This window comes from Taudactylus pleione, unplaced genomic scaffold (assembly GCF_031769625.1).
Source record: "Taudactylus pleione unplaced genomic scaffold, aTauple2 ptg000201l, whole genome shotgun sequence".
In the NCBI taxonomy this organism is placed as follows: domain Eukaryota; kingdom Metazoa; phylum Chordata; class Amphibia; order Anura; family Myobatrachidae; genus Taudactylus; species Taudactylus pleione.
This window is the reverse complement of record NW_028284603.1, coordinates 58,362,148-58,375,054: the sequence shown is the minus strand read 5'-3', so window position 1 is coordinate 58,375,054 and position 12,907 is coordinate 58,362,148. Positions and strand designations below refer to the sequence as shown.

The window sequence follows — 12,907 nt, the reverse complement described above, 5'->3', positions numbered from 1 at the left end:
GGCAGCAGGCTTTTGGATCCGGCCCTGGTTCTAAAAATATGGGTGAAAATTTGCATAGGGGCTCCCTGTATTTTTAGAACCAGCACCAGGCTCCACTGGGGGGGAGGGTAATGCCACAGCTAGGGGACACACTTGACGGGGTCTCCCGGCCAAAGCATTCACCCCCCCCCCCAACTAGTCATCCCAGGCCATGGATTCCTGGTGAGGTGGGGACCCCACTAATGAGGGGTCCCTCCTCTCCATGGTGCCCCAGGCTAGGGCTGAAACCCAGGGCTATCTGTCGCACACCTTGGCGGTGGGTGCAGGGTTGATAGGTGTAAAGAACAGATTGAAAGTAATATTGTATTTTATATTAGTACTACAGGTCCCAGCAAGCCTCACCAGCATGCTGGTACTTGGAGTACCACAAGTACCAGCATGTGGGGCATTAAGGGCGCGCTGGTGCCTATAGTACCCCTGTAAAGTAATATTAAAATAATGACCATATACACACACCGAATGTGTTATTATTTTATTACCTATGCACTGACACCCCCACTCACACTACATACCTACCTTGTCTGGCGCCGGACCGTCAAAAAGGCACAGTCATGCTTGTTGAGGGGGGCATGGCCATGAGAATAAGGGGCATATCTTTAAGACTCGTCCCCTTTTCGGCACACTTGGGGGCATGCCCTGCACTTACGGACATACTGGGCTGCACCCAAGCTCACCTATCATTGTGAATAGAAGCCGTACGTATGGTCACAGCATCTATTCACCGGTGACGAGCGCTGCCCGACAGGCCGCTTCAGCAAGGCACCGGTAGGTAGGGCAGAGCGCATTTTACAATTGGGCAGGGTGCGGCACCCTGCTAAACCAGCCTACCGAGAAGACTACTTGGGCCGGTTAGTCCCCTTGTACAGTAGCATTCCAGGTGAAGATTGTCCCTATTCTCTAGTAGCATGCTTGGGTAAGAAAATAAACCGTTCCAGACACACATAGGAGCGCTATATGTACATACTGTACATACAGCACTGATCCCGAAAGTGACTGGAGCCACGTGTGTTCCTGCACTTGGAGCCCTGCCAGCCAATCAATGGCTGTTACCATGGGAACAGGCTGCTGATAGGCTAAGAGACGGGCACTCGCAGCCAATCAGCGGGCTGGCCATTGATCTTGTATTGAGGTTATCTGGCAGTTGTTTAAGCTGTTACTAAACATTGCTACTTTAAATTTATCTGCTAACCTGCATCTCTGGACTTTCAGTACCCCACACCCTGTTACATTTCTTGTATTGTATCAAAGAAATCTGGGTGAACACTGGAGCGATGTCGGGCCGATTTTGCTACTTCGTAACGACAAAATGCCTACATTGCTTAGTGTGTACCGACGTTTGTGCGTTCCCGCGATCGCTAGGTTTGATGTTCTGCAGGAAAACTCGGCGCTGGAATCCCAACCCGCGGCCTGAACCCCGTGGTCGGAATCCCGACAGTTGAGATGCCGAGGCTGGAATTCCGACAGCCGGCATCCAGATCGTAAGTATAGCGGGCTGGGTTAACTGTTAGTCATAGGGGGAAGGGTTAGGTTTAGGCACCACGGGGGGTTAGGCTGCGGGAGGGGGGAGGTTAGGCTCCAGACAGGGGGGTTGGGGATAGGCACCATTAGGTCTAGGCACTAAGGGGGGAGGGTTAGGTATAGGAAATAACCGGGAGGCTTAGGGTGCGGGGTAGGGAGGGTTAGGGGACAGGGTAGGATACTTGCCTAGCCCCTGTCGGAATTCTGAGCATAGGGATGGCGATGTCGGTCTTTTGACAGCCGGCATTCCAACTGCCAGTCTCCCATACCCATCCCGTTAGTAACATGTATCTAGCAGCGTTCCAAACTTCATTTTGTGTTACCTGTAAATTGTAATCTGCTGTGGGCGATACTTGTGCTGTATAAATGAATGACTATAATAACTGGTCAGGCAGTTAGGTAGTAATATCACTGGGAAGAAATACAGATGTTGCTAATTGACAAATGCGGGGGATGTGCATTACTGTTTACAACCACAATCATTTGACAGTGTTTTAATGATGCTTCCAGATGTGTGTGTGTATATATATATATATATATATATAATTATATATAATATAAAGGGGAAAACTAAATGAAATTTACCAAAGCTTCTACAAAAAATTATTATTTGCAACTGGATAGCTTTTCACAGAGGTTCCTAAACTCCACCGTTACAGTCCAGGTTTTAAGGCTATCCATGCTTGAGCACAGGTGACTTACTGTAATTAGTACCTCAGTCAATTTGATTTAACCATTTGGACTCAAATATGCATATCCTTAAAACATGGACTGTAATGGTGGAGTTTGGGATCTCCTGGTTTATCATATTGATTTGAATATATATGTTCTTAAGAGGGCCAAAGAGGCTAATGGTGCATACACACGTAGCGATTTAAAAGGAAGATTTGAACGATAACGATATCGTTATCTTTCAAATCTCTCTTTTAAATGCTCCCTACCAACTTAACTTCGACCAGCAATGCGCTGCCACGTATGGATGATAGCAATATCGTCCATCGGCCGTGCATGCCGGTCAACTTGCTGACAGACCGCTACGTGTGTACGCACCATAAGGTATCTGGCAATTGGGGCAATATTGCATGTGATATTTTTCAGTAGATATCGCTGTAATTCCCAACAATAATCTTGCTGGTATTGATAGGATTAATATCAAACATGTATGTAAATATGGTTGAAAAATGACTATGTGTGTACTAACAAACCAAAATGCTGGTGGAAGTGGTCTGCCGCTTAGAACTGAATTACCGGCTCTCATTTAGTTTGAGATTTATGTCTTCTTTCAGAGTAGTTTTAAATTTTATTTCTCTTCATTCTTTGCAGCTGACCCCCCGATCAACCTACATCAAGAACTGGAATCAATACTTAGGGAGCGGATCATGGTGTTGGATGGTGGCATGGGCACTATGATCCAGCAACATACTCTCTCAGAGGAGTCCTTCAGGGGGCAGGAGTTTGTAGACCACGGCAAACCTTTAAAAGGAAATAATGATCTTTTAAGTATCACCCAGTCTGACGTGATATACAAAATTCACAAGGTATTAATCTAATAACCAGCTACACAGCATGAGTGTCATTAGTATTGCTATGTGTGTTTTTACCAATGCATTGCTTAATTTAAAGTGGAACTTCAAAAAAATTTTTCTTTTTTTATTATACTTCAGTGCTCTCACCAGAATTTTTTTCCAGCCGGGTGGCATCAAGAAGTAGCCGGGTGGGGGCCTTCGCAATAAAAAAAAATGTTTTAAACCCTGACATTATCATTTAAACTTGAAATAACATTCTATATATTAATTTTCCTCTTCTCATTAGAGGCCCAGTCGTCTGATTATGAAAAAGCTGCAAAGTTTGTAGGATCTGGTCCTTTTTATACAGCTCCCAGATATTGTCCCCACTTGCAGGCTCCCAAAGTGCCGGGTGGTAAGCGGTTTCTTGCCGGGTGGTGCACCCGCCAAAAACAGTCCGGGAAGAACAATGTACTTGGTTTTTACATTAATGCTTGCTTAAATTGTCCAAGCTTGCGGTGAGTTGTATTAGGAGACAGGGCAATAGCTAGGGTTTGCAAGCGGTGCCGCCACCTAGGGCGCAAGGACGAGGGTGCCCTAGTTGTACAGCCTGGAGAGTCATCCGAGAGTCACCTGGCTCATCCTTATGACCTGCCTGGCGCTCAGTTTCATGATCCCTGCCCCCCTATCTTAGTGAGGCATTAGTGTCCTGCTATGGCATTGTAGGTGTGCTAAAAGAAAATACACATTTTATTTAGACTGCTGGCTATTTTAGACCATTTTTCAAGTTGTGCATGGTGCAATGTGATGGCCAAGTAAGGAAATAAAGAGCATGTACTTGTTTATTGTTGCTATAATGATATATAAATGTGTTTCTATTTCAGTACTTTGTATGTTACTGACCTATCAGACTAAACATTGAGAAGTAAAATAAAGAAATTCATTCTCCCTTGTTAGAAAGCTTTAGACTAGGGTTGGACAAAATACGGCCCGTGAGCCATTCCTGCCCGGCCCGCTGCTTCCCACCACTGTACAATGACAATCGGCCTGACAAGCCGCTTGTCATTGCGCTACAGTACTGTACCTCCGAACTGTGGCTACCGCTGAGAACAGCCGGGTGCAGCTCTATGTTCCCGGCCTACACAGGCCATGGTGCACTGCAGCGTGACGGTCTCCCGGCTCCCCCTATCAGAGCCGAGGCATGAGGAAGTTCAGTCGCAGAGCAGCAGTGCAGAGTAACGGAGGAATAGAAAGATTTTCACAAAGTGACCCAGCTGTAAAACCCCCTATAATAATAAGTAATAAGGCAATATTATTTACAACTTTAACATTGGTGTATCTTTGTGTTCTGCACTTTTTTCTCTTCTTACTGATTTCCATAGTTTTTTTGCGTTTGAAGCCTCTTCAGTTTTTTTTTTTTCGGGTTGTCAGGCATTTGCATTTATTTTTACCTGTCTCCATTATTATTTGTATGTGAATAATGGAAGTTTATAAAAGGGCTGACTCTGATTTGTCCGCTTTTGCGTATAGCAACGACTGCCTACTTACTACATTGTGGTAATGTGAGAATCAGCCCGTGTATACTAAATATTGTGTGGAAGCCTATTCTGGCCACTTTTCTTACATCCACTGCCACCATCATTAGTATCAGGACTTAAATCAGCGTCTTCCTGGGTGCAAAAGATCTGTCTGAAACAGACGTCCCATCTCCATCTGCACTCTGCGAATGAGCACTTAAGTCGTCCGACACAACCAACGACCCATCCCACTATACTGCCATTAGATCCGCTCCATGCAATCACATATTCATATACCAATTACAGCTCAATAAAGCCTATTTCGCGCATAGTGTGGGCCGTCATTTTACTGTGTTTTTTTTATGATAGATATTTTATTTGCAGTCTTCAAATGTTCACTGAACAGTGTTCAACGGCCCCTCAGCTGAAATAATTGCCCACCCCTGCTTTAGACAGACAGCATGAGTAGAGAAATAAAGGACATTTATGGATTAGTATAAACTACAGTTATTAAGCAGTTGGAATGCTCCTCTTTGTATAGTGAAAACCAGTCCCAGTATGGTCTGGGCTGAAAGCGCTGGGGCCAGAGTAATTAACAAGATAGGTACGCCTGGACTGGAAACCTTGCCACTGTATTGATTCTAGTATGGTCTGCAAAAATCCCCTAGAATCTCTGTACATTTATCAAAAGACTAGAAAAAAATGGGGACTGTGGCTGCTGTCGGAAATGGAGGGACCACAGCAGATATCTGAGATATTACATCTGTTTTTTTCTTTAAATATTTGCAGGTGTCCCCCGATAAAGGAGGTTTTCGGGAATATGTTGCAAATATTTAATGATGACAAAATATGCACCTAGAGGTGTTTTGCCTGTTCTGGAATACTCCAGGTTTATTTTGATGGCTCTCTTTGTTAGACATTCTTAATTACAGAAAACACATAAAGGTGTGTATTTATCCAGCTGTCTTTCAATTCAAATACCAGTACATGTCTGATAGATTGTCTCCCTTGTTTTGTTTGCAGGAGTATTTACTCTGTGGGGCAGATATCGTGGAAACCAACACATTCAGCAGTACAAGTATCGCACAGGCAGACTATGGCCTTGAGCACATGGTTAGAGCCCTTGTTATCAGTATGATTGTGAGCTGACCATACAGCTGGAGTCACAGTTCTTTTGTGTTCTTATTATGCATTGTTGTAACAAAACATTTGGTATTAGCATTTTAAATAGATATTGTTACAGAAAATAATTAACACTTGCTACTCGGTTGTCAGTGTTCAGATTAGAGGCTAAAAATAATTAAAATTATATATTTTTTAAATGATTGTAACATTCACTATATTGCTTGAAAGTAACCTACCTTATGCTGTCTTCTGCTTTTCTGTGAAGCAAATTGATAGCAAGTAGACAGTATGGAAAGAAAGTGGTAACTGACATCCTCAACTAAAATCAGGAAAACAGGAAAAAAGATGGAAAAATAAATAGTAATAAAAAAAAAAAAAAAAATGTAGTTGTGTACGGGATCCGGTCAAAATCCCAACAATCGGGATGCCGGCGCTTAGAATGCCTGCACTGGAAACCCGACATCTGTCAGAATCCCGGCGCTGGCATCCAGACGGTAAGTACTGTGGTTAGGGGGAAGGGGTAGGGTTAGGCACTAAGGGGGGAGGGTTAGGTTTAGGGTGCGAGGAGGTTAGGTTTAGGCACTAGGTGGGGGAGGTTAGGTTTAGGCACTAGGTGGGGGAGGTTAGGTTTAGGCACTACGTGGGGGAGGTTAGGTTTAGGCACTAGGTGGGGGAGGTTAGGTTTAGGCACTAGGTGGGAGAGGGTAGGTTTAGGCACTAGGTGGGGAGGTTAGGTTTAGGCACTAGGTGGGAGAGGTTAGGTTTAGGCACTATGTGGGGGAGGTTAGGTTTAGGCACTAGGTGGGGGAGGTTAGGTTTAGGCACTAGGTGGGGGAGGTTAGGTTTAGGCACTAGGTGGGAGAGGTTAGGTTTAGGCACTAGGTGGGGGAGGTTAGGTTTAGGCACTAGGTGGGGGAGGTTAGGTTTAGGCACTGGGTGGGAGAGGTTAGATTTAGGCACTGGGTGGGGGAGGTTAGGTTTAGGCACTAGGCGGGGGAGGTTAGGTTTAGGCACTGGGTGGGAGAGGTTAGGTTTAGGCACTGGGTGGGGGAGGTTAGGTTTAGGCACTAGGTGGGGAGGTTAGATTTAGGCACTAGGTGGGAGAGGGTAGATTTAGGCACTAGGTGGGAGAGGGTAGGTTTAGGCAATAGGCGGGGGAGGTTAGGTTTAGGCACTAGGCGGGGGAGGTTAGGTTTAGGCACTAGGCGGGGGAGGTTAGGTTTAGGCACTAGGTGGGAGAGGTTAGGTTTAGGCACTAGGTGGGAGAGGTTAGGTTTAGGCACTAGGTGGGAGAGGGTAGGTTTAGGCACTAGGTGGGAGAGGTTAGGTTTAGGCACTAGGTGGGAGAGGGTAGGTTTAGGCACTGGGTGGGAGAGGGTAGGTTTAGGCACTGGGTGGGGGAGGTTAGGTTTAGGCACTAGGTGGGGAGGTTAGATTTAGGCACTAGGTGGGAGAGGGTAGATTTAGGCACTAGGTGGGAGAGGGTAGGTTTAGGCACTAGGTGGGAGAGGGTAGGTTTAGGCACTAGGTGGGAGAGGGTAGGTTTAGGCACTAGGTGGGAGAGGTTAGGTTTAGGTACTAGGTGGGAGAGGTTAGGTTTAGGCACTAGGTGGGGGAGGTTAGGTTGAGGCACCAGGGATGGTTAGTCGGAAGGTGAGGATACTGGCCAACAAGTGTCAGTATCCTTACCCTGTTGGGATGTCGTCACCGTGATTCTGACCGCCGGCATCCCGAGCGCCAGCTAGTAGCTATTCCGCAGATACAGATGTGTCCACATACATTTAGCCTCCTTGCACGTTAAACATCCCTTCTAGTCGCTCCATGCCATGACTCTGTAGCACCGAGCGTCTTTTCGTGCAACTTTTTATCTTCAAATGCATCTTATTCGCACAGCGATTCAAGTAGAATGCACAAGCAGCTTCTTCTGATTAAAATGATATGCGACATGCCTATGTTCTGTGTGTGACTTCGGGTGTATCTTCGCGCAAAACGCTACGTTACAGTGTTACAGCCGCCACAAGTCACTCGGCGCTCACGCGTTGTGTAATGCTACTTGTAGCGCACGGAGGATAGATGTATGTGGACACATCTGTAATGCTGGCATTCGATGGCTGAATCTGTGAAAGAACAGAAAGGTGAAGGTATGCAGAGACTAATGAAATGCATCACTCATGACATAATGGGTAAATGACACAATCTGATGGACTTTGAACGGGGAATGATTGTTGGTGTCGCCAGCAGCGGTGCGAGCATTAGCAAAATGGCTGCACTGGTGATTTGAGGGCAGCAGTTGTTAATGTGTACACAGCGTGGATCAGTAGACAAAAAACTGGGTCTGAGCACAAGGCCTGTGGTCGTAAAAACGGCTACTGGATGCTCCAGCAGAACAGAGAATGAGTAGACTTGTTCAGTCCCACAGATGGGCAGCAGTGCATCAAATTATGGATAAACCGAATCGGGGACTAATTCAGATGGCCTCTCAATGATTAGTATCTGCACATTACATCGTATAGGCTATAGAAGCAGAAGGACTGTCTGTACACCATTGCCATCTGCTCCAAATAGGGTGAAACATCTCTAGTTTGCTCAGGAAAAGAGGAATTGGATAGCAAACGATTGGAAATGGATTTTGGGGCCTAATGAATCTTGTTTTCAATTACACCATGAGGACATAGACACAACAGCACAAAAGCATGGTTCCTTTTTGCACCGTAATGACTTTAGGCCAGGGGTTCCCAACCACGGTCCTCAAGGCACACTAACAGTCCAGGTTTTAAGGATAGCCATAGTTGAGCACAGGTGACTTAATTAGTACCTGTTATTTTGATTTAACCATCTGTGCTTAAGTATGGGTATCACTAAAACCAGGACTGTTAGTGTGCCTTGAGGACCGAGGTTGGGAATCCCTGCTTTAGGCTGATGAAGGCAACATTATGGAGATGCAGCTCATCGTATTTGGGGCAGGATGTACGAAGGGCAGAAATGTAAAACCCCCCAAAATTCAATTTTCGGGGAATCTGCTACATTTCTCATATGTACTAAGCCCCGGAATGCAATGTATTACGGTGCTTTGTACTGGGCTATGGGCTTCTTTTCGGGATGCCCCCCTGAGAGGGATCCAATCATATCCCTCCCAGCTCCGCCCACTACAGGTGCATCATTCTGCGCATGCCCAGATGGACGCCAGAGGAACATCTGGGTCATAAACCCAGAAGTCCCTCTATCGCAAAGGGCAGCTCTTACTGGGAGAGTTACCCTTTGCGATATTATTGCCGGTATGTACCCAATAATAGGCGGTTTGTATGGCATCACGAATGCAATGCTTAAAACATTCCCGCCCATGGGCTAATATTCCCCACAAAACCTTACCGACACTTAGTAGATTCCATGATTAGAAGAATTCATGTTGTATTAAGCGCAAAATATGGCACAACAAAGTACTAATACAGTGGCCATAATAATTTGGCCACTCAGTGTGTGTATGTATATAGAGAGAGATTTATATACAGTATTTATTTCAGCAACTCCAGCATGTAACATTACTTATAAGCTCATTTTTTGGATTGTACATGGTATTTTGTTCCTTCATAGGTTCTGAGATGAGAAATGAGCAATGTGCTTTTATGATTTTGCAAAGGTTGTAATTCATACTGTAATTCCAACTCTATTAGGGTCTCATTTATCAACGAGTGTTTTTTGAACAGTTAATTTGCGCTGATGGTCGCCGCTGTGTTTGTTTTAACTGTACTTAACATAGTCCTGGTGATAGGCGAGCGGTAGTGTTACAAATGCAGGCAGCGATGTTTTACAGAGCCTGTCTGTGCTGACGAATGAAAGAGGAGTGCCAAGAACGAAGCAGGACTAAGGAGGAAATCTGGAGCATGCTTTAGTGGATGCCGAGTGAACCCTGCCCCGGTGTCATTGGTTGTAAAGTATGTGAGTGGCGGGCTACGTTTTCTGCGTTCAGATATTTTAATGGGTTAGCTTTATGGTTTTTTGTTAAAGATTAGTTTTCTGTATAGTCTCTCTTTTTCTCTCACTCACCTGAAATCAATGACGTCTGGGCTGGGTTCACTCGGTGCCCACTAAAACACTTTGCACACGCTCAGGATTTCAGCCAATCCTCTTTCCAGTAACTCCTGCTTTGTTCTGGGCACTCCTTCGCCCTCCCCCGTCAACCACTGGTCCCACTTTCCTCCGTTCTTTCTATGAGAAAAGAGCAGCAGGGAGGGACCGTTGTGCTTCTCAGCTCTAAACAACTGTAGCTGCACCTTGGAGAAAAAATATAAGACAACGAGTGGTAAGTTACAGCAACCGCTCATTGTTTAATAGAGCAACCTATTAGAATAGGCAATTGCTACATAAATAGCGTGAAGGATGGAGACCATAAACTCTAGTAGGAGCATAATTCAGAAATAGCAGAAACAGACTTAAGACACAAAATGAGTGAAAAAATACATAACACTCGTTGATAAATGGGGCCCTTAATTCTCTTCTGCATCTCAAAAGAATGAGTTGATGAAAGTTCTAATGTTGTCACAGGCTTATCGTATGAACAAAGTCTCTGCAGAAGTCGCTAGAAGAGCAGCGGATGATGTCACATCTGAGACAGGTGGGAATGACCCTATATTTTAGCTTCGTGACACTATAAGAAGTATAGAAGCCCAAACCAACCTGCTTTTCAAATACCTTGTCGTCTCTTTCTGATAAAATTGATTCATCATTATCGGTGCACTGAAATCAACATTTCAACTTTGTAAAGCCTTTTCATCATTTTGTCATTGTAATGGAAGAATGCAGACATGCAGTATTCTAGGTGCTGAGTCCTGATGGGAGAAGTACTGTAACATAAACATGACTAGTGAGGTCTGGAAGCTGGGGAACATGTATTTTGCTGATTGTGATGAGCAGAGAAGAGTTAATCCTTTATATGTCCTTTATACTTAAAACCTTAGTGCAGCAGTAAGTTAGGGTAAAGCTGATAAAAGCATCTTATATCACCGTTTAATCTCCAGTGATGTTGTTTTTATTTATTAATGCCATATGACAGTTTGTGTGTATAGTATGTCAGTGTCTGTACCAGATAGTAGGGTAGTTGTTGGTGAATAAAGGCATGTTCCGGGTATTAGGTTTGCTGCGACTTTTACTTACCAGGGTACTAGGCCTGCTGCATCTCTTACTTACCAGGGTACTAGGCCTGCTGCATCTCTTACTTACCACGGTACTAGGCTTGCTGTGACCTTACGCTATTTTTTTTTCCAGGAATTAAGAGATATGTGGCAGGAGCTATGGGGCCAACCAACAAAACATTATCTGTGTCTCCCTCTGTTGAAAGGCCAGACTACAGAAATGTTAGTAAGTGCATATTTTTTAAAACTATCCATTAATTTGTTTCAATTGTTTGCCTTTTTTTGTGGCACGGTACAGTGGGGTCTCTCAGGCCGGTGTGTCTCCACTTTGAAGCTGTGCATGTGTAAAGAGACACTTTTCATGCACTGAGTAAATAATGGTTCCAAAACTATCCAGAAGTCCTTACCAACTTCTGATTTTCATTTTTAGGTATTAAAGCAGAGCACAGTGATGTGTAAACCTCGTTCCATTAAGAGGCACACAGCATTTGTTTGTATCTAGCCTCTATATGAAACAAAGTTCATGCAGTGCAGCCTGTTAAAAAAAAAAAAGTTAATGTTCAACTTCAGCTCACGTTTAAAGGCATCACTCAGTGTTCCAATATGATCTCTCTCAATAATATCGTATGTACATATCATTTTATAAAAAGTCACAGAATATGAGACCATTGTAACATGGATGATTCAGTATTCAAGGTTGCTTTAGTCTTCTGTCATTGGTGTAACAATGTAATTTAATTTATTTCCCAGCCTTTGATGAGCTTGTGGAAGCCTATGCAGAACAGACAAGAGGTCTTCTGGATGGTGGTGTTGACATTTTGCTAGTAGAAACCATTTTTGATACAGCCAATGCTAAAGTAAGTGTCTAATTCAAAATTACAAGCATGTTACATAGTGGTGTAAGGGGATATAAAATAAATTACTTATATCAAATTGTAATAGTTGGGGGGGGGGGGGATTGGGTGTTATAAGTAGTGTGTATAAATGAGCAGGTTGTATGGGTGTACAAAAATAAGTGGAGTTGACCCAAATACACAGTTAGTGGCAGTCAAGTTTGATTTGAGACTTGTGTGTTTGGTGGTGGAATGGGTGTAAATATGGAACTGTAGTGATGCAGCTAGAAAAGCAGGAAAAGTCTGGTTTCCCCTTCTTCTCCCAGTCATTGCTGGGTGATGGCTGCATTCAGGTAAAGATGCTGTGCTTTGGGCAGTATGTTAATGTACTCCATTGGAAGATGTTACAGGGTAGTAATTATACTGTTTTATATAACACATATGGAGGTCAATCCAATTGGGTTTGAAGGGGGCGAATTGCAGATGGAATGGCAAATCTCCCCACCCGTGGCCCGATCTCACCCCGGACTCGCACACTTTTGCTTGCAGCCCATAGAACTGCGAATAGAAATGTGCGAATCCGAAGTTACCGTAAGTGTATCCAGATATGAGGATCACGCACCTAATTAGATTGATGTCATAGTTATGCTTTATTCTTTGTCCACAGATTGCAGATGTGTCCTGTTCACTATTGCCACAGTCACGTGAAACTGCCCCTCTCACAGCAACAACACTTGTGCCGATCATCTTTTTCTTGGTTTTTCACTCGAATATGCGTCTTAGACACAATACGGCAAAACCATTTCGCAAGACTGCACCGATGAATTTGATATGTGACACTTGTACATCTGTGTGCGAATGAGCCTGATTCTGTGTACGACGCAGCACCAGCGCCTTTTTCTCATGCCGAGTTCCGTGCTTCATCTGCGATTTTGTACAAATTTGAAAGTAGTTCCTATCCGTGTTTCTGGTGCAGATTGAGTGGTGTTTCCCTGCGTCTGTGGTGCGAATAAGACACAGATTAAAGGAAAAGTCGCTACACTACACCGCTGGGTGCGGCTCACTCTCGCCGCATGGCATATTGAAGATTGGTGTATGAGGACACATCTGTATGTATTTATAAATTGTTAGAACTTTGGTATGGCTTGTTGTACAGAGTAACAGCTATCCCTATGCTTTTATATTATAGTACCACCCGTAGCCACATTATTAGGAAATGGTAATCTGGTTGCTTGTCAGTT

The 12,907-nt window shown here is 44.3% G+C and overlaps 1 protein-coding gene across 2 annotated transcripts in view; it reads left to right on the top strand.

Moving 5' to 3' along the window:
- MTR (5-methyltetrahydrofolate-homocysteine methyltransferase) overlaps positions 1 to 12,907 on the top strand; it is a 153,878-nt gene that overhangs the window by 32,096 nt on the left and 108,875 nt on the right. For both annotated transcript variants that reach the window (XM_088477398.1, XM_088477397.1), the window contains exons 2-6: positions 2,881 to 3,095; positions 5,603 to 5,692; positions 10,247 to 10,316; positions 10,967 to 11,059; positions 11,584 to 11,690. In XM_088477398.1, coding sequence (XP_088333524.1) covers positions 2,937 to 3,095; positions 5,603 to 5,692; positions 10,247 to 10,316; positions 10,967 to 11,059; positions 11,584 to 11,690 — 519 coding nt within the window. In that variant the 5' untranslated portion in view covers positions 2,881 to 2,936. The remainder of the gene's footprint in view (positions 1 to 2,880; positions 3,096 to 5,602; positions 5,693 to 10,246; positions 10,317 to 10,966; positions 11,060 to 11,583; positions 11,691 to 12,907) is intronic.